Source organism: Odontesthes bonariensis, chromosome 18 (genome assembly GCF_027942865.1).
Source record: "Odontesthes bonariensis isolate fOdoBon6 chromosome 18, fOdoBon6.hap1, whole genome shotgun sequence".
In the NCBI taxonomy this organism is placed as follows: domain Eukaryota; kingdom Metazoa; phylum Chordata; class Actinopteri; order Atheriniformes; family Atherinopsidae; genus Odontesthes; species Odontesthes bonariensis.
This window is the reverse complement of record NC_134523.1, coordinates 10269146-10292986: the sequence shown is the minus strand read 5'-3', so window position 1 is coordinate 10292986 and position 23841 is coordinate 10269146. Positions and strand designations below refer to the sequence as shown.

Genomic DNA, 23841 nt, shown 5'->3' with positions numbered 1-23841 from the left:
TTTTCTGTCTTGAAAGTTGTTGGCACTGACAACATATGGACAGCAGCATCTATAGGTTCTGTGTCTTGTTTCAATGTGACTTCGCAAGCCGAAGAAATGTTGCCATGTTCTTTTTTTTTTTTTAATTTAAAAAAAAAATTTTTTTGAGAGGGGAGGTTTTCTCCCGGCAACCCTGTGAGCGAGTCTGACTTGTTTCAGTCTTTTTCTAATTTTCTTGTGACAAACTTCTACATTCGATATGCCTGTAGAGGCCTGTAGATTCTGAGATGTCGCCCTCTTCGGGTTCCCCCGAGCATTGCTCGGTGAGACTTTGGGGTGAGTTCTGGGACGTCCAACCCTGGGAAGATTCACTGTTTTACACTTCTCATGGCGAGATGATTGGTAGTGGGGAAAAAGGCTGTTTGGAAAATTGACTTGGAAATGGCCTCATGACCTTTCCCACATTGACGGGCAGCAATAATCACTTCTGCATTTTGGCCTTAAACAGTGATGTGGTGTCGGGTGTCGTTGTTCATCTTAGGTTGTGTTTATTTTATTAAAACATACATTTATTTAATTTTTTTTTGTTATTTCTTTGCAATATTTAGTCGGAGAAGTGGTTTGCTCAGGAAGCGAATAACTCAAATCAGTCCAACATCTTTGAGTTTTTGTCCTAATTAATAAATATCTGCTTGGAATGCAAAATTTAACATTCAAATTAACATTTTAAAATCCGGTACACCTAGGCAAGGCAAGGCAATTTTATTTATAGAGCACAATTCATACACAGGGCAATTCAAAGTGCTTTACAGCTACATAAAATCACAAGAAGGCAATAAAACCATTAAAAAGGAATAAAAAAAATAAAAGAAAGAAATTAAAAAAGAAAGAAATTTAAAACCCATTAAAATAATCATTAATTAATTAAAAAGTGAAGAGTGCAGATAAAATACTTTCAGGTGTCATATGCACAGCTAAATAGAACTGTTTTCAGCCTGGATTTAAACATTGTCAGAGTTGAGGCCTGTCTCACATCTTCTGGAAGACTGTTCCAGATTTTAGGAGCATAAAACTGAAACGCAGCCTCACCTTGTCACCTATAAACACTGTATATAATATGTTGCTTTGTGTTATTGATTATGATCTCGATCACTATTCTTCATCTTTAATCACAGGAACTGGAGAGAGTAACGTCGTTGCAGACCAACCTGCAGCTGGCAGCAGTCATTTGCACTAATGCGAGGAGGTAATGGTGTTCCGTTACGTGCCGCCTTTTCACTAACTGAAACAGCGGCTCAAACAGCTCGTTCCAACTTGAGCTGCATACTAAGTGCTTGTTTCATAACCGCGATAATTCCCCCTCATATATTCTCCTGCCTGTTGAAGATCGCAGTGTTTTGGCTCAGTTTGATAGCGCAGAGGAGATTATCCTGAAACGTGGTGAGAGAGAGCGAGCGAGAGGGCAGGGGAACGACATTCAGCGAATGTCCGGCTCACCTGGACTCCATCCCGCAGCCACTCTCAAGCTCTCTGGCATTTTGTAACTTTGTAGCCAAGTAGTTTGAGTCATGTTGTGATATAAGAATGCTTAAGAACTTCAGACAGCTAAATTAGCTTCTGTTGCTGTCACTGCGGCATCGTTTCCAATAATCTTTGTCAAGGTCTTTACTTTAGGCTTGTTTACTAAGTCACTTTGTACATAAAGTTATTATCAGAGTTCTTCACTGTTGTTTAACGTTTCATATTGTACGACTCACAGTGTCTTCGAATGGCGGGAAATGGTAAACCTGACCTGGGATTTGCTTTTTGCAGACAACTTAGTGTTTCGAAGGAGGGGTTCACTGAAGCCAGCCTGGGCCTGTTAGCCAATCAGAGGAGACGACAACTGCTGACAGGTCTACTCAAGTCACTGAGGACCATCAAGACCTTGGTAACATGCACTTCAGACATGATATGTGTCATTTAAATTGCGTTTTTAGCGTGTTTAATCTGGTTTACAGTCACGCCCCGACCACAAATCTCCCTGGAAAAAGTCAAACTGCAGAAAGGAAATACGAACAAGTTTTGCTTTCATTTTAACAATAAAAGAAATAAAAGAAATGCTCTCTTATGCTCACTAATGCACCTTTTGGACAGGATGGTTATTTTGTTGTATTATAGTTCATAAATATGTTTTTCCTAAGTCTATCATAATTCATTTGCAGTGTACATGTGACTTACATGGGTAAAAATCAGTCTGAAATACCCACAAGAAATAAACAAAAACTCTGTTCGATGAATCATTGCAGCCCTTGGTAATGATTGTAACTTGTTCTCCACTTAAATTAAGATGAGGTTTAATCAGACATATTTTGTTTTGATCATTTCTTCATTTTTGTGTTTGATTTGCTCAGGCTGTAATCTTAGAAAAATGTTAAATGTTGCCAACATTGTCCTAGCTGGAAGGCATGCTTCGAGCCCGTTATGTTATATTTATGTCCTATTCTTCTCTCTCTCTCTCTCTCTCTCTCTCTCTCTCTCTCTCTCTCTCTCTCTCTCTCTCTCATATAGCAAAGAACAGATGTAAGACTCAGCGAGATGCTTGAGGTATTGTAATCCCCTACACATACGCACGCGTACAGAAATGTTAATTGACTTAAAAGGCCAAACATCAGAAGGGATCCAGCACTGAAAGCACAGCCCATACAAACAGTACACATTCACTGACAAATGCCTATCTGTTGCGAAGGTCAGCAGCAGCGTATGGGATGCATTTGACACCCACTGTGTGAAATCCATGGTTACCTGGACAGTATCAACTGTCTATGGTTTTCAGATATGTGTTGTATTAGACTGCATCAGAAAACTGACACACAGAAGGGTAGTCAAACTGCACTCAACCGTTTTTGCAAATTTCCCGGTGATTCGGAGTTCACGGAATAGTTTGCAAACTACTTTCTGTTGACCCACGCTCCGAATACGTTGTGTTTGCAAAATACATTGAATTACCTCACGTCTCTGTTCCTTCAGGAGGAAGACTATCCAGGTGCAATCCAGCTCTGTCTGGAATGCCAAAAGGCCGCCAGCACCTTCAAACACTACAGCTGCATTAGGTACAGTATGAGCTGATTGATATAGTGATATTTCACTGTATTCAGCGGGCCAAGAAAGTACCTTGTATCTGGCTGGCTTGGAACATTTTATGATATGAATATGTTGGTCTGGAGTAGCCTGGTGTTGGTTCTGCTCAGACAGAAGATATTTAGACATTGATGTCCTTTTAAAGTGCGTTTCCTTTGAAAAGCCGATCGAATAGAGCCAGACGTTTTTGTTTTTTTGTCAAGGTTGTAAACTAATTGCCCTGTTTAGAGAAACGTCACTCGGGTTCTCGTTTCCTCTTGTTTTGTGCATCATCTTCTCCTTTAGATCTTTAGGATTTTTTTTCAGTTTTTTTTTAAGGACTTTACGACACACAGTAGGTCAGCTTTTCGCTCGGAAATGCGTCTTTCTGCAATCGCAGTTTTCAGTGAAGACAAGAATGCATGTTCAATATGCATCTGGCAGCATCCCACTTAAGCATATTACTGCTCATCCTCCGTAGAGAAGGCATCCAATTACAAGATTTAGGGACTCCGGCAGGCAGCCGGTAAGCCATGCTTAGAGACGGTTGCACAGCAACACACTTTAGCAGACGGACAGGCCGACGAGCGTCATCTAAAACACAAGAGACACATCAGAACATCTGAGAAAATAGAAAAACATTCCTGTTGCACACTAACGCTATGAATATTAGAACAACAGACATGTATTTCTGTTCTGGGATTCTGGGATTTGAAAGCTTGTTCAAAGAAGTGTGTGTGTGTGTGTCTGTGTGTGTGTGGGGGGGGGGGGGTCTGCCAGACAGCACAGGTTATAATGTTGTGAACATCAGTTGTTGATTGATAAGGAAATATTTTACGCACAACCTCCCAGTGTTCTCTCCCTCTTGGAGCTGCTCTTAATTTGTCTGGGGTATGGCTTGTCTTCACTGAGCTGTTAATTTACCCCTAATGGAGATGCACGTCCGGGGCGGTGCTCGTTAGATGTGTAGAACCGAACTCGTCACCGATGTTAAACCAGAGGTTTCAAACTTTTGTCTCCCCCCTCTGGCACTGAGACTAGTTACAGAAACAATGACCGCGCATGTTTACAGCGTTTGCTTCTCACAAGAGTAAGCCAGAGTGTCTTTTAAAAAAAAAAGAAAATTCCCCCATCTGGAGTGTGTGGAACTTTTCTTGAACTCCTCCTTGGTTTTTCTGCCATGTTCGTAGCTGCTTTAGCTTATTCCGTCTCCATCCCTGCAGTTGCTCCCCTCCTCTACGGCTCTGGCGAACATAAAACCGATTTCTACCTGCGTTAGGAATGTCGGCACGGACACCCGGTTTAAATCTCCCGTTCGCTGTGAAATACAGAGATGGTTACCTAGGACAGGTAGTTTTAAACAGCATTTAATTAACTTGTTTGGCAAGGGCTTGAATGTAATGAATCCTCACTTAGAAGTCCCACGCTCAAGGCTGTCAGCGTTGAAATGTGTCTGTAATCATCATAAAATGAAGCACAGCTGTGGCTGCAGGATTTATGTTTTTGGGTCGTTTGTCTGCACGTCCATCCCAGTCTTGCGAACGCAACATCTCTGGAATGCCGTGAGGCAATGCCTTGAAATTTGGTATAAATGTTCACTTATACTCTTGGATTAACTGAAAGGTCACCGTGACCACAGATAACAGATAGTTTGGCATAACTCAACAACCCAGACACTGATTACAACATGTTCCCATTAATTCACTTTATTTTATTGCAGTTCCTGAAGTCCAAACCACATAATAACTTTAACTTTGATTCTGTATTGATTATTTAATTTCTGATTTGTTTTAATGGCAGCTATCTGAAAACGTCCTTGCCATGCACACCAGTGCTTTCTTTTTAAATTCTAGACATAATTTGTGTCATATTAATGGCGCAGCGTCACTTCTGTGCCACAGAGAGTCAGGATTTCTGAGGTGTAATCTGGAGTTGCTGTTTAATTTTCCCTAATTACACTATTTGTGATCATTCCAATTAAGCCTCAACAGGAGCAAAGAACAACAAGAAGGCAGAGGGCCTCGTCATTACTTTCTGAGGTTCTAACTTTCAAACACAGAAGCAATTGAGTGCAGTTTGCCCAACTTTACACTAAAAAAAAAACCTGCAGCAATTTGCCAGTTTTATTCATAGCATAGCCTGCTCCTCTTTATAGTTGCAGTGCAGGTTCTCTTGGAGACTGGGTGATAAAGGTCTCCCACTCATTATGACAGCAGAATACAGGATGTGTTCCAAGCAGAGTTGGTTCCAGTTCATTTCTCGCATTTGCCTATTTGTGGCCAACATTGTGGAGCACTTTTACTGTATGCAGAGGCGGATTGATGCATTTTGTCTCTTTTTGACTGGTGCCTCAACAGCTCTTGTCCACCCATTTCTTTAGTTAGACGTGTTTTTGCCTAATATTTTCGATTGATTGGATTTTCACGTGATTTGCTGGATTTTTCTGCCGTAGTCAGCGGTATCAGCAGTACGCCATACAGAGGGATCCACTCTGAAATGGATCGTGCGTACAGTGTAAAACTCTGTATAAAAACAAACCAAAAAGATCTTATCGTGTTCAGTTCAGGCATGATCCATTTTCTCCACCGCTCCTGCTCCAAACTCTAAAGCTCTATTCTTGAACCCTGTCCTCTTCACCCCCTCAGCTTTTTTTTTTTTTTTTTTTTTTTACCCACATAGCCTCCTCTTTCTTTCGCCGTTAAATAACCGTAGTTGCTTTTGTCCTCTCCTGCCATGAGTTACTCTTTGAAGTGCTCCTCTTGCCTCTGAGTTTCCACCCCTCATGCCCTGTAGCGGTGGCGAACGTGACGGCAGCAAAAAAAAAAATTGGCAAAATGCGAACATCCGGCATGCCCTTTGAAGCACAGTACATATTGCCTATTTAGCGAATCAATGTGCAGGAGCTAATCTTAAATCCTTATGTATTTCAATCGTGGGTGATAATTGAAAAAGGGTAGAGAGTGAAATGAAAAGGGGGGGAAAAAAAATCCCTCTCTTGGTTTCCATGTGACGCTGTTTCATTCATGTGGTCCCTGCAGGGAACAGATTGTTAATTAGTATTTTTTTTTCTCCTCATCTGTTATTTATGCATTCTTTCTGATCATGAAAGCATGCGAGTATGTTGGGAGGAGCTGCATCTACACATTCACTGGACGCTGTGATTAGGTATTTTGCATTAAACAGGGCACAGACACAGATTAGCAGCAGATGACCTGAGTGACTGCATTTAGTTGACTGTGTGGTGTTTCTTCTAAAGCCTGTAGTGTAGTTTCACAGGCAGTTAAATACTGTAGATGGTTCCTGGCTATACCAGAAAGAGACTTATTGATTTGGCTTACTTTTGTACAGGTTAGGTCAGTACTTCATAAGTATTGGAGAGGCATAAATATGCTCTATATTTATGAACTGAGTTAAACTATTTTAAAGTTTTTTTTTTTTTTTTTTTTTTTTCCCAAAGGTAAAAAGCAAAGCACATCTAAATAGTGTTATTTGTTCCAGATGAGTGAGAATCTGTTTTCTGTGCTGTGTGTATTTTAGTTCGACCATTCATTGTGGGTCATATTGAGCCCTGGTGCTGCTCTGTTCTCGATGTTTATCACTCCTTAATGTCTGCCAAGCCGTGGGGACTGGTTCCTGCTTTTCTCTGCAGTGCTCTTCCAACACTGTTCACGGTTTGGTTTAGTTTCAATACTATAACCCAAAACTGGCATTGCGACAGACTAAAATGCTCAGTAATGAACTGGGCCTTGATCCTCTTGGCCAGAGCCCCTCTGGTATGTATCAGAAGTCTAAGCCTGTGCTTGTGCACATTCAGACGTATTTCGTCGCTAACCTGGATGTGACATCGATTAGTTCACCTCTCTTTTAGTTAAGCCAGCTTTCTAATGTCTTTTCTAGTTCCTGCTGATAACGCTGGCCCTGGTTTGCCTTCTCATCCCGTAGCTGAAAGTTTCCGGTCTTATCATTGCTGTGGCACATAACCACCTCACTGGATTCAGGTGGGGAAGTGATGATGATCAAAGCCTGCTTTGTCATCTTCAGAGTTGAGCTTGATACACTCACTGTTGGACGTCACTCTGTATTGCTTTTGGATCCGGGACCACTATGACATCAGTATTTAGCTCATTTGGCATCTGTTGTTTCACAGCTTACTCTCTCATTTTTGTAAAGTTGTGTGAACACATCTGGTAACCAGCTATGTCTCGCGCTCGTACACGCACAACCGTACGCAGGCTCATGCAAAAAGGGTCGCAGCATCTAATTTTGTTACCTGTTTTGCAAAGTGCATGTGGGACTCAGTCTACGGTCTCCTCTCCGTTCCTCTGATCCCTGCTGCACACTTTCTATCCCCAGCTAAAGCCAAGTTGCTTAATTAGCAATTTGTTAAGGACACTCTCTCCCTAGGGCAGCTGCAGGCTCACAAGGCGCAACATAAGAGATGAGCTGACCTGAAAAAGACCCCAAGCAAAGAAGGGACAGAGGCAGGAAAACTGTGGAACAGAGGATGATTATGAGTGGATGCAGTGCGGGTTGGGGGAGTCACAAGGGAATTGACTTGGTGTCTTGGGATCTGCGAAAAAGTTGTGATTTCTGTGGCTGAAAGCATTTTGCTGGATGAGAAGAAATCTGAGCAAGCACCAAGGATGTGTCGACATATTGTGTCTTGGAATGAATTGCTCTTGCATGTAAACAAGTGCCTAGTCACAGCTTTCACCCAGTGATTTCCCTGTAGAAATGCGTCGCTCACCGGTTTGATTGAAATGAATAATACGTTTTGAAATTGAGCAAAGGTGAACCCAAGCACAGGACACAGACTCTAACGAAGGTTAAATGCTTTTTCTTTTGTTTGCAAATAGTAGCAGGCTGAGGAAAGCGAGCTGAATGGCACTGAAGGCAGTGCTTCTTTGGGTGAAGCATGTGGGACAACCAGAGGCTGATCTCGGACAAGCAGGCAGATGGCTGTGTTAAAATGAGCATACAGACTAGAAAAATACTGGAAGCAGCTCACAAACGCAGAACCGTGGTGGAATTAAAGCTTTGAGTTTCCTGTCTGTGTGGGTGGCAGAACAACCAGGGAAAGGCTTGGTGGGAAGTTTTGGTTGATGTAATGCTGCAACTGACGAGGTAATGGATGTGCAAGTTACTGGTTAACTTAACCAGTTACCAGCCATTGTTGTGCTTTTCGGTCAGATCTGGTACTGCTGTGGAACCTTGCACGGATGCAGGGGGTTTAGGATGCTCTCAGTGGTTAATAGGAGAGCAGCACTTGCTGAGAAAGGCCTGTTTCCCCCCCCCCCCCCCCCCCAGCATTTTCAGAAAATAATAAACTTTCTTCACTAGAGCTGTGGTGTTAAATGTCCACGCAAGATCATCTGAGATATGTGTCTCCTAGGAATTTGAGGCTTGAGACTCGCACCACACTGTCTCTGTTGATTAGAATAGAAGTGTAGTTCTTATTACCAGATCTCCAAGTCACTTATGAGCTTAAAAACCATCCTCACATTTGTGCCCTGCTCCTCCAGATGTGTCACTGCTGTATGAAGAGCTAAAGAGATTGTGTCCTCTGTGGATCTATGAGCTCTGTAGGCAACCTGATATAAGTCCAGGGAAGCAGGAGTGTTGGCCTTGATGTCACTGATGTCACTTCATTACTGTGGGAGTAAGAGCAATTGAACAGTAGTCATTCATATTACTGATGTTTGTTTGCTTTGGCACTGGGACAACGACTTGACGCATCTTGGAACTGTTTCCAGCTCCAGGGAGAGATTGAAGATACCAGTAAAAACCTCAGCAAGCTGCTCAGCACAGCTGAGCATATACGGGTCTAAAGATGTGGCTTTCTGAGGGTTAACCCTCTGCAGCGAGCGCCTACATCATGTGTGCACAGCTTGATGTTGGGGGGTCCAGTTTTCCTTTGTGGCTGTGATCCCTGCAGGTGGAATGTGGTTACTGGATTCAAGACGAGCAAATAAGTTGTTCAAGTCATTGGCCAATGTGACATCAGTGTGGGGATAAACAAAGCCTCCTTTGTGGTCAGTAATTGCTCTGATGCGTGCCCCTAGTGTCCATGACGTTAAACTGGGCTTCCACACGTTGCCTGTAGATGTTCTTCAACCTTTTTTTTTTTTTTTTAAGAATAGACCTGGCAGCACTGTAGTCAGCTGCCTCTCCTGTTTTTGAATGCCCAGTCACCTGCTTTCCAGAGGTTTTTCACCTCTTTGTTTATCCATGGCTTCTGGTCTGGAAACATTTTTTTTATTTTCCTTGTCTATGGTGACATTATGCACAAATTTAAAAATGAAAATGAACTGAAAATTGTTCGCTGGCTTGACATTCAAATTTGATACCTTTTTTTTTTCCCCTTCCCTCTATTCCACAGTGAACTGAACTCAAAGCTACAAGACACTCTGGAGCAAATAGAGGTTTGTGCTTTTTTTTTTTTTTTTTTTTTTATCAGAATCAGAAAAGGATTTATTGCCAAGTAATTTTTACATCACGAGGAATTTGGCCTGGTCTGTTTGGTATCTTAAAAACAAAAATATAATAATGATAAAATAAAGTAATAAAATGTAAAATAGTAACTACTTTATCTCCAAATCTATTACAAAAAGCATCATCACTGTAGACAAATATAAACGGCGGACAATATTCTTTCCTTGCCTCGTAATCTTCCAGAAGTTTTTATCTGAAAAGGGCGTTTTGTAGTTAATTTTGACATTTTCTCTGTCATTCACGGTCTGTCAAATTTTTGGTAGGTGTGTGCAAGCACAGTAGATTATATCTGTTAATCTCTCCTTTCTGTCATGATGACTGTGTGTGGAAAAATGGCTACGGAGATGCAATTATCTCTGCTCTGCTGCTACTTCGTTTCAGTGGATTAATTATTTGCAGGTTTATCTGTACACAGGAGGGATACGCTCGTATGCAGACATACAAAGCTGCTTGCAATGGTTGTTTGTTTACCTGTCAGCACGACTTGGCGAGCGAGCGATGCAAAATCCTCTAAATCAGAAATGTAAACACATGCAGAATGCACAGTCACACATTTCAAAAGTCGGGGCCCTGTAAATTGGTTTTAGCACACTTGAGTTTTCCTGTTTGCGCCCCTCCGAGTGTGCCTATTGCATACGTTCCTCATTTACTCCTCCATGTCACATATACTGCACACGCAATCATCCAACACACATTCAGTTTTGCTCATTACATTTCGGACATGTTACTCCCCGTCGAGCGCGTTCGCTTCAGTCTTTGCGTTATGCCCCAAGTGGAGCTTAGCACATGCGGCTTAAGAAAATGTTGGATGTTGCAAGTCATTTGATCGCTTAGCCTTCGTCAGCGCTTTGCTCTTTGAGCTGAGATTATTGCGTCAAGGCTGTCACATCCTTGTTCCTCGTAGTTTCTTACACAACTTGCCTTACTTTCTTCGGCTCTCTTTCTTTTTTGACACACACACATATATACCCACATCCAGATCCAATTACCTGCCCTTGGCCCGATAGCTTTACATCTGCACATCTATGTGTATCCCAATCCCCGGTCTTAACGTTTATAATCCCTCTTTTTTACCCTTTCCCTTACTATGCTCCCCTCATTCCCTTGTCATCCTTCTATTTCTGGCTCCAGGAGCAGCTTGATGTCGCCCTTTCGAAGACCTGCAAGCACTTTGATGTTTTGCACTACACCAAGGTCCAGCTGGCTTACACACTCCTGGGCAAAATGCAGGTCAGTGATTGGACTGGTCTCCATGTCTTTGGGAAATGGCTGAACACAGCTGGATGTGTTGACCTGCTTGTTGACCTCACGTAATTTTGCATTTAATGAAAAGGTGAAAAAAGTATCACAGGTTACAATTTCAGACGAACCCTCTCAAGCTTCATCATGCGAATGTTCGCTTTTGCCTGTCACGGCCAATTGAAATTGCCGGTACAGCTGTTAAACAGGAAGTTAGTCCAATCCAGATTTGGTAATTGCCTTAATTCATTTTTCTAAGCAGTCATTTTTGTTGTTGTTGTTGTTCTTATGACTTAAAATAGGAAAAACTACAATGGTGTTTTTAAAAAAAAAAAAAATTATTGAAAAATGGCCTCAGTCAGTAACACTGAGTTACGTGGGGTTGATTGATTTCAGATTTTTTATTTTTCGTTTGGATGTGGATGAAAACAGCTAAACACCATGTAGCAGGTTTAATTTCTGTCAATCAATGGGTCGGATGTAACAAAGCCAATCATCATGAATCCTCCATTTTACTTGGCAGTGTGTTAGTTTTTTGGGGGGTACTTTGCTTTGCTTAAAGCAGGAATATGAAATCTAAGTTTATGTTAATGAGCTGAATTAACTCTCATTGTCTATCACAGTGGCTGTTATCCACAACTAGAGTCATTGTTGATATTAAGAATATGCAGTCTGGTCCCTTTCCTCGATGGACACCGTCATCGAGGCTACTGTCACGCCCCCTTTTAAATTGCCCCTCTGGGATAAATAAAGTGATTTGAATTGAAGGCTTGTTGAGAACAAATTATATTTCATGATTACTGTGATGATTTTCAGAAACAAAATAATCTAAGGAGTTGTTGTTGTCTATATTTTGCCATACCCTGAAGTCCATCTTGTTGCTTTCATCTGTTTGTTATAACCCTCTCTGCATCCTTTTTTTTTTTTTTTTTTAAACCTAATTACCAGCTTTTACGACAGGATCATATTATATTTGTATGAAAACATGTTATAGACACTATAACCTATGTACTACATGTCAGTTGGATACACAATTGAACTCACATACAACATAACATAGTGTAACGTAGCGTGTCAAACTTTTAACTCGGCCAACTTTTCTTTTAGCCTCTTTTAGCTCGTCACCATCCGTCTGCTTGATTGATCTCCGGAGGAATTTTTCTTTTTGCCTCTGCAGCTGGAGTTGGAATAATATGAGGGTTTCCATAGTTTCTTCCTCCTTCATATTCAGGCCTTGCACAGCCAGTGGTTTCCACTGTGTTTTCAGGGCACGTGAGGTGAAACTCCCCTTAGAAACAATAGGCAGCAGGGGGTTTGAATGAATGTGGGGGCAATATTTTGTGGTCATAAGCTTCTGGTAAGAAAATCTAATTACACTGCAACCCCGTTACTTAGGGCATTGCTCCATGCTGTGCCCCGCGTCTCATGCAGCTCCAGTGTCCTCATTTCTCCGGTGCCCAATGGGGAGACAGATGGAAGGGAGAGGAAGGGAAGGGAGGTGCAAAACAGAAAATGTTGGTTGATGTGAGTTGACTGGAGAATGAAGGATGACTGACTCGAACCCAAATAGAGGGGCACAGTGTGGTGGAGCAGGACTGTAATGTTGTTCAGAGGATTCAGAAACCAATTCCTGAATTATTGTGGAGGAATGCCAAAATGTAGAAGTAATACTTTGTTTTATATTTGTATTATAGTTGCTTTAGTGCCGAAATGCTGCATGCTACAAGACCAAATTGGGGGGGGGGGGGAGATGACAATTAATTACTTGCTGTTCAACATCAGAAGGCTTTAAGCAACATTCTGCAGCATTAGCAGGGACAGTAACGTCAGGTTTACTTGGGTTTTCAGTGCCGTGCGAGTGATTTCCACAGTTCATCACCATGTCAGGTGAGGACGGTGTTAACCTGCAGGTTTGACCTGAGATAAGACGCCAACACTTGTAAATACTGTATACAGTGTAGAAATTAATGAGACAGCTGATGTTAAAATTAAGTGTCAGCATTTTTGATATGCAATGCGTGTTTGACACTTTAACATTATGGTAATTGGGAACGTTTTCCTTTAAGCAAGAGTACTCTGATTATTGATTCTAATGAAATGGCTCCACACTAGATAAATAGCACTAGTTAAATGGAACTTGAGGAATGAAGCTGTGCTGCCACACCATAGATGACATGAACATAATTCTGTCTTTATCTTTTTCTATTTGTTCCATATCCCATTTGCTTCACTGCTGACATTATCCGCAGCAGGCTGTGAATTAGGGAAGACCAAATGGCCCATTTTCTTGACTGCAGCTGCCTCCAATTCCCCTGCGCCTTGTTGTCTAACTAAGATGTGCGCAGATAATTCAAAATATCAAGCTTGCTGTATGCTTCTCCACAAAGTTTCATTTAGCAAATTTTTCCTGCTGCCTGCCTTTCCACAGATGAAGACTGGTGGACTGACAGTGACATGCTGGCGCAATAGTTTTCATAACAATCTGTTTGACTCTCTCTGCAGACTGCTATGGACCAGCTGCACATGCACTTCACCCAGGCCATCCACAACACGGTGTTCCAGGTGGTGCTGGGATACGTTGAGCTGTGCGCCGGCAACGCCGACACAAAGTTCCAGAAGATGCAGTATAAAGACCTGTGCACGGTAAGAAAATGGCTGATTTGTGAATCTTATCCTTCAGATCATTAGTCTTTTATGTCGGCCGTTGAGCAGTTTGCTGCAAGAGAAGATTCACTCTGTTTTTGGTCTGTAATATGCGAAGTTGAATGAAACGTGCAAAGCCTACACGGTGCTGTGATTAATGCACACTAAACTCCTGTTTTCACTTGCACCTGCATTTGTATACAGCCCAGAGTAAAGTGCCTCACTTCAAGACAAAAGAGTTGTTGAGACTTTCCTTGTAGGTTGAAATTAAGAAGGAGAGGAGAGCGTGGAGAGAGTGATTGAGAGCCCGGTGCATTGTTGCCCTTCATGAGATTATTCATCTTGCTCACAGTTTAGAGCCACCGCTCTGCAGCAGCAGCACTTTTTGGCTGGCCCACACACCTCGATTCTCCCCGAGTCTTTTTCTTTCCTCCCAAATCGAAATGAATCTAACTTGCATGTCCAGCAGGGCTCCAACTTTGCCAATTCATCATGAACTTGCTGGAAGGGAGTCGTCCTCCTCCAGGGGGTGGGTTGCTCTCCGACCTACGAAGCAGAGGGGAATGTAAATGTTTAGGTAAATGTTATTGCCTCCTCATGCGAGTGGTTTCCTTACAGTCTCTCCCGATGTTTCATCTGTTCCTGTGAATTCCTCCCTGACCCTTTTGCTCCATGTTTGGCCTTGCAATGTGACGGCACAGCATTTGCCCTGGTCGTTGCCAGCTGTGCTCATGTCAGTTTTGGCCCGTCCTTTACTTTTTACCTTTGTGCTACCTCTTCCCGCTGTCCCCCCTCATCGGTGCCAGTTCTTTTTCCTCCTCTGCTTATACATGCTTTTCTGTTTTGATGGTACTTAGTAGCCTTGGAGGAACTCTTCCTTTTTATTTTAACACTTTTTCAAGATCCTCAGGATCAGGGCTCCTTTTTGTTGTCTAGGTTTTTCATATTTGAGCTGTTTTTCACACACTCATGTGATTATGTATGCAGTGTATTTTCTACTCTTAACTGAGGCAATAAACTGAACTATTCTTACCTTTTGCCATCATTCCCTGTCTCCTTTTTGTTTTGGCTTTTGTTGGTTTTTTAGTTGTTCTCTTATTTTTATCCTGTGCTGCCTTTTGGAAGCTCTGTCATGGATCTGAAAAATGGTGTGCATGAAAGTGTGCACGAGTTGCACATTGATCATGGTGTTTACTCGTGTTTGATAGATTTGCTGTCAGCGCAGCGCATTGCCTGGATGATTCTACTCACACCACAAATACGCGCATTTACCCTTTACTCTACACTTACTAACCGGGCTAAGGCTGGGACGATACGCTATTTCATTCTCATCTGTGTGATGATGATGATAGATATGGCTGCACATACTCACACTCACACACTCAAACGAAGAAGCACATGCACACCCACGTGCACTTGATCTGAGCCACTAAAAGCATTTTTTCAGCCCATCTGCATTGAGTTGTATTGGAAAAGGGTTTTGCCTACCTTGACTTCTTACAGTAGATTATTGTCTATTATTGTTATTGAAAAAGAAAGAGGGGTTATCAGGTTCCTATGTGACATAAATGTGTGTTGCCTGGACTATGATTGGCTTGCAGACTTGTTTGGAACATAGAGTGCACGACTGTCCTCCTCTTTGATGTTGTTTGTGATTTGACAACCTACAGGCTTTTTGCTTCTTTTCCTCCAGCTCACATCAAAACAGATTTTGCTCTTTGCCAACACACCGGAGTCTCGTTCTCCCATGGAGCTTCCCCCTGGAGCCAGTTCGCTGATCGTGTGGAAATGCGTCGAGAGAAATGAAAAGTCGGCGTTTGTGGCGATGAGCGAACTTGAGAGTCTGTTCCCCAGATAAATTAAGCTTATGTAAACGCTCCAGCCACATCGCACACCGCCTGAACTCGCCTCTTAGTTATGCGCTTTTAAAAATTCAAGGGAGATGGGATCACTGAGAAAGGTCAGTCTCGATTTTTGAAGGGGTCCTATTAATTTTACATCAACATCTCATTATTGGATCGTCTCACTTCTGCCTGATCCCCGGCCCGTCTGACTTTTTCTTTTCCTTGTGCGAGTGGGAAAGATAAATTCCAAAATCTTAGGAGAAAAGTAGCTGGATAAGCATTAAACTAGTGCAATTTAGAGAGCTGTGAGCTCTACTGATGATGAAATATCTAGTAAAAATCAGGGATCAATCAGTCTCGCCCTCTTTTGTGCCGTATTGGTAAAAAGCTGACCTTCAAGGCTGTGGTATATCTGATGTAGTGTTGTTGTTTTTTTTTTTTTCGTTAATCAGTTCACACCTTGTGTTGCTGCAGGTTTCTTCACTGTACTAAAAAAAAAAAAAAAAGATGCAGGAACCTTGCTGCAATATCTGAAGACTGCAGCTGACTTTCTGGTTGTTTCCCCCAAAGGAATGTTTTCTTTGATTATAATCTTAAGGCAAGCATAACCAATTTATCAGATGCTGTTCTCTGTAGTCGCTCGGAAGATGTTTCAGAGGAATCTCTTGAATTTGGTTGATGTGTTGACAATACTTTAGTCGCGCTGCAGTTCTAGTCTAGGTCTGTTCAGGGAAATTTAACTTAGGTCGAGACTTGTTTTAATTTGAATAGAAGAGCTGAGAACAACTGATACTTGACGAAATTTAGCCACTCGAGATAATCATCTCGCACAAACACACACACACGCACAAATTCTCAAAATGAAAACTAACTTTGAGTGAAACCGTGCAACTTAAAGGCGGTTACTGATGAAACATTCGCAGTGAGATGTCATCTCTGCCTACGCTGCGTTTGTGTCTTTAAGTGAAAGGGGAAATTGTACCTCATAAAAAAATGCTGCTCAGTGGATCACAGTTAGTATTTTTATTTATTTAATTTTCCAAATATTCAAACAAACCCAGCCGACCTTTTGTTTCCTCTTATGAAACACAGAACAGGCCAGTGGTTTCTCTTCCCTGGTTTTGTTATATGGGCTCACCGTGATACTTCCATGAAATGAACTGATTGAGACTGATATATTTTTGTCACTCACACTTGTCTAATGGCTCCATTCTAGGAGTAAATCCATCAGATTGCCCAGATGTGTTCAGTTTGAAAAATGTCGATTTGCCTTGCTAACTTTGCAGACTTCTAAACCAAATTAGGACCCCATAAGAGTTTTTAGATTGTTTGCCTGCAAAACGGGTTCACACATTGTATTTAATGGTTCTCTCAAGAAGAGCGACACACGACTGTCGCTAAAAAGGCACCGCTTGAATGTTTTCTGGAACATATAAGACATTGTTTTCATGCGAACTCGTCTGCATGCCCTCTCCTTCAATTTAGGAAATGCATTCAGCTCATTGTTCTGTAACGACCCCCCTTGCTTGTCGTATGCTGTGTGCACAATGATGGGTGCTGCAGCAATCTTCAGAAAACACAGGATCTCAAACCTTCTTCCTCCACCTCTCATCACTGTGCTTGTTCAGGGAAGGTTGATGGTTGCTCAAATCGACATTGAATTGATTGCTTTCCTAGCTGCAGGTGTGACGAAGCAATTTTTGTAATTCGTGACCATCAAACTCGCACACACACACAAACGGGACAGGAAAGCAGTTCTGTGTGGGCGCAGCTCAGGTTACTTCCTCTCATTAAGCTTCAATGAAGATCTTAACCCACACGCTCTTAACACCCCTTATCGCAGTTGCTTGGCAACCTGCTGCTTTAACATGGTTGGCTGATGGTAATCGTGGAACAACAGTCTAAGGCAGCTTTTGTCTCAACTGCCATATTAGCTTCCCTATCTGACTTGTCCTGCTGGATTCTTTGTGTAATTTTAGCGTTTTCTGTATTCATTTATTTGAGACTGCTTTCCAAAACAAACTACATAATTATAGCTTTCAAAAAGCTGTGGAAAGTCACTGTCGTTATCTATCCCCAACGTCCTTAATGAATGGGGGGGGTGGCGTTTAAGTACATCTGCTTGAAATCTGCTGTCTTGTGTGTGTGTATTGTTTTTGTTTTTTTTTACTGTTGTCTATTTTGATCGGGACACTATTGGAAAGGCAAATCTAAATGTCAATAGGTTTTTCTGTTTCTATTTAGTTTTCTGGTTGAATAAAAGGTTACAACCCCCCCCCCAGTATTTCTGGTCACTTGTTTTCTATCACAGCCAAAACTAACAGCTACTAACCTCTTAATATGTATGATATTGATATAGCAACATGTTAAACTATTAATATGTGTGTCATCACTCCTCCATCAAAGCAAGACCTTAATGGTCGACATGCTTTGTTTGTTTAACTTTCAGCAAGATTATCCAACAACTACCGAGCTGAATCTTACTACAGTACTTATTTTATAGTAAACGCGGTCAAACACTGTGTCAAAAATAACAGTCGGTTAGAAATCTGATGGCAACCGAAGCGTCACGTCTGATTGATCCCTCTGGTGCTTTTCTGGAGCATTTCACAATGTCGGTCTGACAACCAGAACTCCTATAAGAGAAAACAGTTTGTTCAATGAATTTGAACGTTTTGAAAAACTGACCAATGTCTGAATGACGAGAGGTAAGAATTGCAGTATTATCTGACCCAACAAATGCGGAAAAACGACTTGATTTGTATTAGTTCTCATTGGCATTTCTATTTAGATTTTTCATGTGCTGGAAAATGACAAAAAACAATCAAAAATCTTTTTTTTTATTTTTTTTTAACATATATATATATATATATATAAACTGGTGGGCGGAGCCTAATAAGGCCCATTGTAGCGGACCAGTCATAGAATGGTTTTTCAGAATATGACAGATAAGGTATGTGGATTCAGCAGAGATCAAAATGAAAATTTCCAAAATGTCTGTAAAGTGTCTACAGACTTGTGGTGACTTTTCAGTGCTACTCTTTGCACACATAACTGCACATTCTGGGACTGACTGCCATTTTGCCACCACTTGCTTTACAATAAAAGATAGATGAGTCAGTAAATAAATGGATGCACAGATGGATAGGTAAAATGGTTATTAATGTGCAGCAGTAAAAGATCTATGTTGAAGTAGTTGATTTCTCTGAAATGTTCATTTTTAACGCTCTCTGTTAAACTGTAGTGTTTGGCGCGGTGGTGTTGTATTGTTCAGAAATGCACTTTCAGCATTTCTAACAATAATATTTCTCAGCCCTGGATTCGTGCCATTTTATGCCTTTCAGCAGCCTTGGGAAGCAGCTCTGTGTTGATATAATGAGCCAAGCCAGCCAGAATGTGATGCTTTGTTGCCGAGCGCTTTCAGTCATTCAGATTTCCTTTTGAGATTTTGAGTTTGGAGATTACCCTGGCTGCTGTTGGTTCGTCACTCACGATCACTGGGACATGCCAAATGGAAGAAAGATGGCAGGTATGGAACTTTTCCCACTGTGTAGCTGGTCTTGTGGTCTGTTTGCATGAAATCTAGCAGGTTTCTTTTCCAGAAACGTATCTTTTATTGTTGGTTAAACAAAGACAAATGTGGCTGCTGTCCTCTGCTCCCTTTCAACTAGCTGTGATTAATTTCCCTCTGAACATGTTGGTTGGACTCCGCCAGTTGATTTTTAAAGCCATGATCTGTGTCGGTGACTGCTACTGTGTCAGCTGAGCTTGTCAAAGATATAATTTTAATTCCAGGCGCATGTTTTTCCTGGCTTTCTGAGCAAAAGGCTTGGAATCGGGCATGTCATTCATACAGACAGATATGCAGATATGTAGATGGGTACCCAGATGTTGCTGTTACAGGCAGGACAAAGGGTGCTACTCTGTTTTCTCATGATTGTAAATCGCCACTCAATAATCTCATCTGCTGCCCACCCTGCCCCGTTAATGTGTAGAAACCATAAAACCGCCATTTTATGAAAGTCATAACTCATCCCGGGCCTTTTGTCATGTAAATTGTATCAAAGATGGCGTGTTGTGTGCTGACACATGGACAGCGACTGATTCTCCATTTGCACGTACAAGCAGTACAGTGCTGGTTCAAAGTGTATGAAACTCACACGACTTTTCTTTATTTCTGCAAAATCACATTTTTTTTTTTTTTTTTTGTTTTAACAAAACTCCAAAAATAGGTAAAGAAATAACCCAATTCAAATGGATAAGATTTGTGTGTTTTTACATACTGTGGGAAAATGGATATTTTTAAAGTACAAGTCAGATGTTTTAGAATCAGTGAGATAACATTTGGATGTGTGGGGTACTCTTCATTGTTGATGTCCCTGTGGCTGGAAAAGGGTATAAATTGCCTTTCACGTTTATGTTATTGTTCATTGAGTACACCATCTGGGAATAATTACCAGCTAAGGGCTGGAGCTGCTCTCCAGAAACTACGTTGTTGTCTGTTTGCACCGAGTTAGCCAGCAGGCTGTTGAAACCCGTTTTGTGGACTGATTAGAACCAGAGTAGAACTTGTTTGGTGGGATCAATCCGTGGATCGCGGCTGTGGTAGTATCGCGGGTTTGCCCTTTTCTCTGCATCGGGAGCGCTTTGTCAACCTTCACGGAACAACGAATTCTGAAGTCTGAAATTTCTGGGCATTTGTCTGTGACCTTAATCTCACAGGAACGGCAAGATAACCATCAACATCTCACTGTTTGTTCTGTCAAAGAACAGGTAGAGATGGAAGAGGAAACTCATTGGACTTCCTCAGTTGGAAAGCTCTTCTGTGGCCAGATGAATCAAAGTTTGATATTCCACACAGTGTTAAACATGGCCGTGTCCCAAGATGTTTTGCTGCCATCAAATTCAAGATAATTTGAGCTAATATGTTTCCTGAAATAGTCTAATGTTGCACTTTCAACATTATCTATGTATTCTACAGCAGGTTGTATGATGAATGTTCATTTATGGGGATTGTAAATCATTGTGATCTATTTTTTTTTTCTTTTTTTCTTTTTTTTTTTGCACACTGTGGCAACTTTTCCCCTAATTCACAGGAACTTGATACAACAACAAAATGCATTTCATACATATTTTTTAAGTTTAAGTTCTTTTTTTTTTTTCTTAAAGTTCTTTTAAGAAGTTTTAACAATTGCAAATAATCCCTTTATGCTCATTTGAGCTCACCAACATCATTATAAAATAATATCTCACCCAATGTGTAGAGCCCAGGTATATGACAAAGAGTACCGCAAGCTATATCAAATAACTAATTGAAAAAAAAAAAAAAAAAAATCACGTGACATTCTTTTGATTTGCTTTCATTTACTTCTCTTTTGGCAGCATATCACCGTCGACAGCTACATCCCCTGCCTGACAGATCTATGTAAGGCTCTGTGGGAAGTGATGCTGAGCTACCACCGGACTATACAGTGGCACGAGGAGCATGACAAACAGGAGAACGCACCCTCTCCAGGTAAGAGTTTGCCCCCTTTTAATCCTTTTGACCTGGACAACTAGCTACGGAGTCGCCGAGATTTAGCAAAAAGTTGCTCAGTTTTTCTTTGTACCATTACAGACTAAGAAAAAAATCTACTGTAATGATCTCCCACATTTTGAGAGGCCATCACAGTAGGGAAAAGATTACTCCTCCCACATTGTCACCAACTGTTAGGCACAAGCTACCATTTGGTGCCTTAAACTCTTTGTTTACTCTTTAGATTTTCTATTTACATTTTTTCCCCCCACTTTTAAATCTCACTTTCACCTCTACTTGTAAAAATCTGCTCCCTGTACCTCTTAATTGTAAATATTCTCAGCTACAGTATCAGCTCACCAGTGACTTTATGAAAATTGTTAGAGTTCATTTTCACACTTGATGGAAATGAGTTCCTTTTGCTTTGATATCCACATAAAGTGAGTTTATCGGTGTAGTGTACAGAAAGTGAAGATGGAGCCTATGGAAAGAAAAGAGATGTGTACAAGCGCTCACGTACACTGCCTGGTGTAGTAGACCATGCACTTAAGTGGCAAAAATCCAAGTTCACCCTTGGAAAATTGCCTCAATTGCCCTCGACTTACAGCCTACCAATGTGAAAACATCGACCTTCAGAAGCTTCGTTGTGTTTAAGCAGCAACCTTCCCGAATAGTTGAAATCCTTTTTGGTGTCCTAAAAGAAACGTGCCACATGCTTGTTGACGGCAGTTTTCACCTTCCTGTGCTTGTTTTGGCGCATACACTGTCAGAAATCAGAGGTAAACAGAGATCTGCCATATTGGTGTAATTGAAGGCGGATTTTCATTTCCATGGATGAGGTCATAAAGGATGTCCTGAAAGGTGGGTGATGTTCTTTGTTCTCGCAATCTTTCATTAGATGCCATCATCCTCGGCAACAAAAGAACACACATTGTATTACCTCTCATGAGGCACATCCTTCAGCTCACCAGTTGATTGGGTGTCACTTCTTACCTCGATATAGAGATTGACCTCAACCCTGGCTATGTCCAAGGTGTCACCTCATTTTCGTTATGCTTGTTTGTGGTGTGTGGAAGCATGCGGGGCCCCTTAGAGTTCTGATTTATTGTGTGAGCTTAGCTGCACTTGTGACAGAGTGTTTTGTCGTGACATCGACATCCATGTCTTACATGAGGCCATCTAAGCCCTAATAGCGAACCCCTCCTAATTAAGTGGAAATGGCACTATCATTTCCAGTAATTTAATTCTCAATCTTGGGTACCTCTAGATTAATTTTGCACACTTAGGAACTCCAAATAGTTTGTTATTAGTTCAGACCGATGGAAGCTCTCTCTTGGGGGAAGCTGCCAACTGAGAACGAGGGGATCTGGCTAAAGTGACTGACCGGTTGAATTCCCGGAGGTATGCTTAAGGTCCAGGGAAGGTGAATGATGGTGACTTGTGAATGCATACGACTATAGTTACCAACTAGAAAGCCATGACAACAGATTAACAAGAAAAAACTTTGAGATACACACTGTTTGCAAGCATGACAACACACGAGATCCAGCCGTGTGTTTTCGAGGCAAAATAGGATTCCGAACATTAAAGTGTGCAGTGATGAAACGGCCCCAATATTATGTTATGTTATTATGATATGTTCATAAACCGACGTCCGGGAAGTATAGCGCACAAATCCAAACCTTTTCCCGACTGTGTTGCTGGCCGGCACAGACAAACTGCATCGACTGATCCTCATAAAGCCCTCATAACTGAAAAACAGGTGATAATACAGAATTTTAACACCGCAGATCAGCCAGAAAATATGCAAAAGCATGCGATGGGGAAAATATGTCCCTAATAGGTAAATGACTAATCAGAAGCTCAATTAAACACAAAGCCAAGCTAACATACCGGAATTTATCTGCTGTGAAGAACAAGTCTCTGCTTGGAAATCAAAAGAGTAACTGTTGAAAGCACGTGGAAAAAATGTAGATCTATGTTGTGCAGATTCTTGGAATAGGACCATTAAACTGTTTTTGATTATTTTAGTGTTGATGATAGAAAAAATGTATATAAGAAAACCCAGATACCGTAATGTTAGAAGTACTAGATGCAGTAGTCCTACAACTAGTCCTACAACTAGTCCTACAACTAGTACAGTTGTAGCTTTGAATTACCTTGTGTACGAATTGTGCTCTATAAATAAAATTGCCTTGCCTTGCCTAGTCTAACTAGTTATCTTGTCCATTTAGCTCTGTATGTGGCAACTGACCAGCTAACCATGCTGCCTTTGTTAAAGGCTTTCCCTGACATCAGAATTTCCAGAACTATTAGGCAAATTCCTTTTTCTGCTGTGAGCCACTGTTATTACTCGGGACTCAGTGATATATCGGCCTTTATCTACGGCCGCTGGAATGTCAGTATCTCCAGAAACATTAGTTCAATCTACATATACTTTAAGAAATGATGCAAAACCAAACTGTAATAGACATGGAGGCTTCAAATAAACTTTGAAGGAGACGATATTACTGTTGTTGTCGCTGCCGTCGGAAAAAAACAAACAAGGCGATGGAGAATGCGCCGTTGTGCATCACGTTTGTGCAATAAGCAGCTCATCACAAACGAAATGTAGATGGACCTAGCTTCATCTTGCTCTTCGTTCGCCATTGTCTCGAATGCCTGAGTTTGTTGTTGTTGTTGGTGGTGGTGAAGCGGCCAACCGGAAGTGGCTCTATTAGCAATAGTTGAAATGGGTAAAGCGCCACCTATCGTATTGGAGTATGACATGATATGTGTGCCAATGATTAGATTCATTCACTGCCATATATCCAAGGATAATTACCCTTGCTCAAATAAGGAGCAACTCAGTCTTATTGTAATTTAGCCAATAATCTGAATTTTTCAATACCATGTAACCCCACTGACTGATGCAAGCTTCAACTGACGTATTTCGAAAGGACACCGCACCGGTCCACTTGAACACCGGGACCCAAGGTTTCCTCGCATCGTAATAAGAAATCTGAGTGCTGTTCACTTCTCCTGTCAGCG

At 41.4% G+C, this 23841-nt stretch overlaps 1 protein-coding gene across 2 annotated transcripts in view; it reads left to right on the top strand.

The window, feature by feature from the left end:
* Positions 1–23841, top strand: part of vps50 (VPS50 subunit of EARP/GARPII complex) — a 100594-nt gene that overhangs the window by 25441 nt on the left and 51312 nt on the right. For both annotated transcript variants that reach the window (XM_075450479.1, XM_075450478.1), the window contains exons 6-13: positions 1155–1225; positions 1792–1909; positions 2530–2565; positions 2989–3071; positions 9458–9500; positions 10702–10800; positions 13312–13452; positions 20679–20811. In XM_075450479.1, the coding sequence (XP_075306594.1) occupies positions 1155–1225; positions 1792–1909; positions 2530–2565; positions 2989–3071; positions 9458–9500; positions 10702–10800; positions 13312–13452; positions 20679–20811 (724 nt within the window). The remainder of the gene's footprint in view (positions 1–1154; positions 1226–1791; positions 1910–2529; positions 2566–2988; positions 3072–9457; positions 9501–10701; positions 10801–13311; positions 13453–20678; positions 20812–23841) is intronic.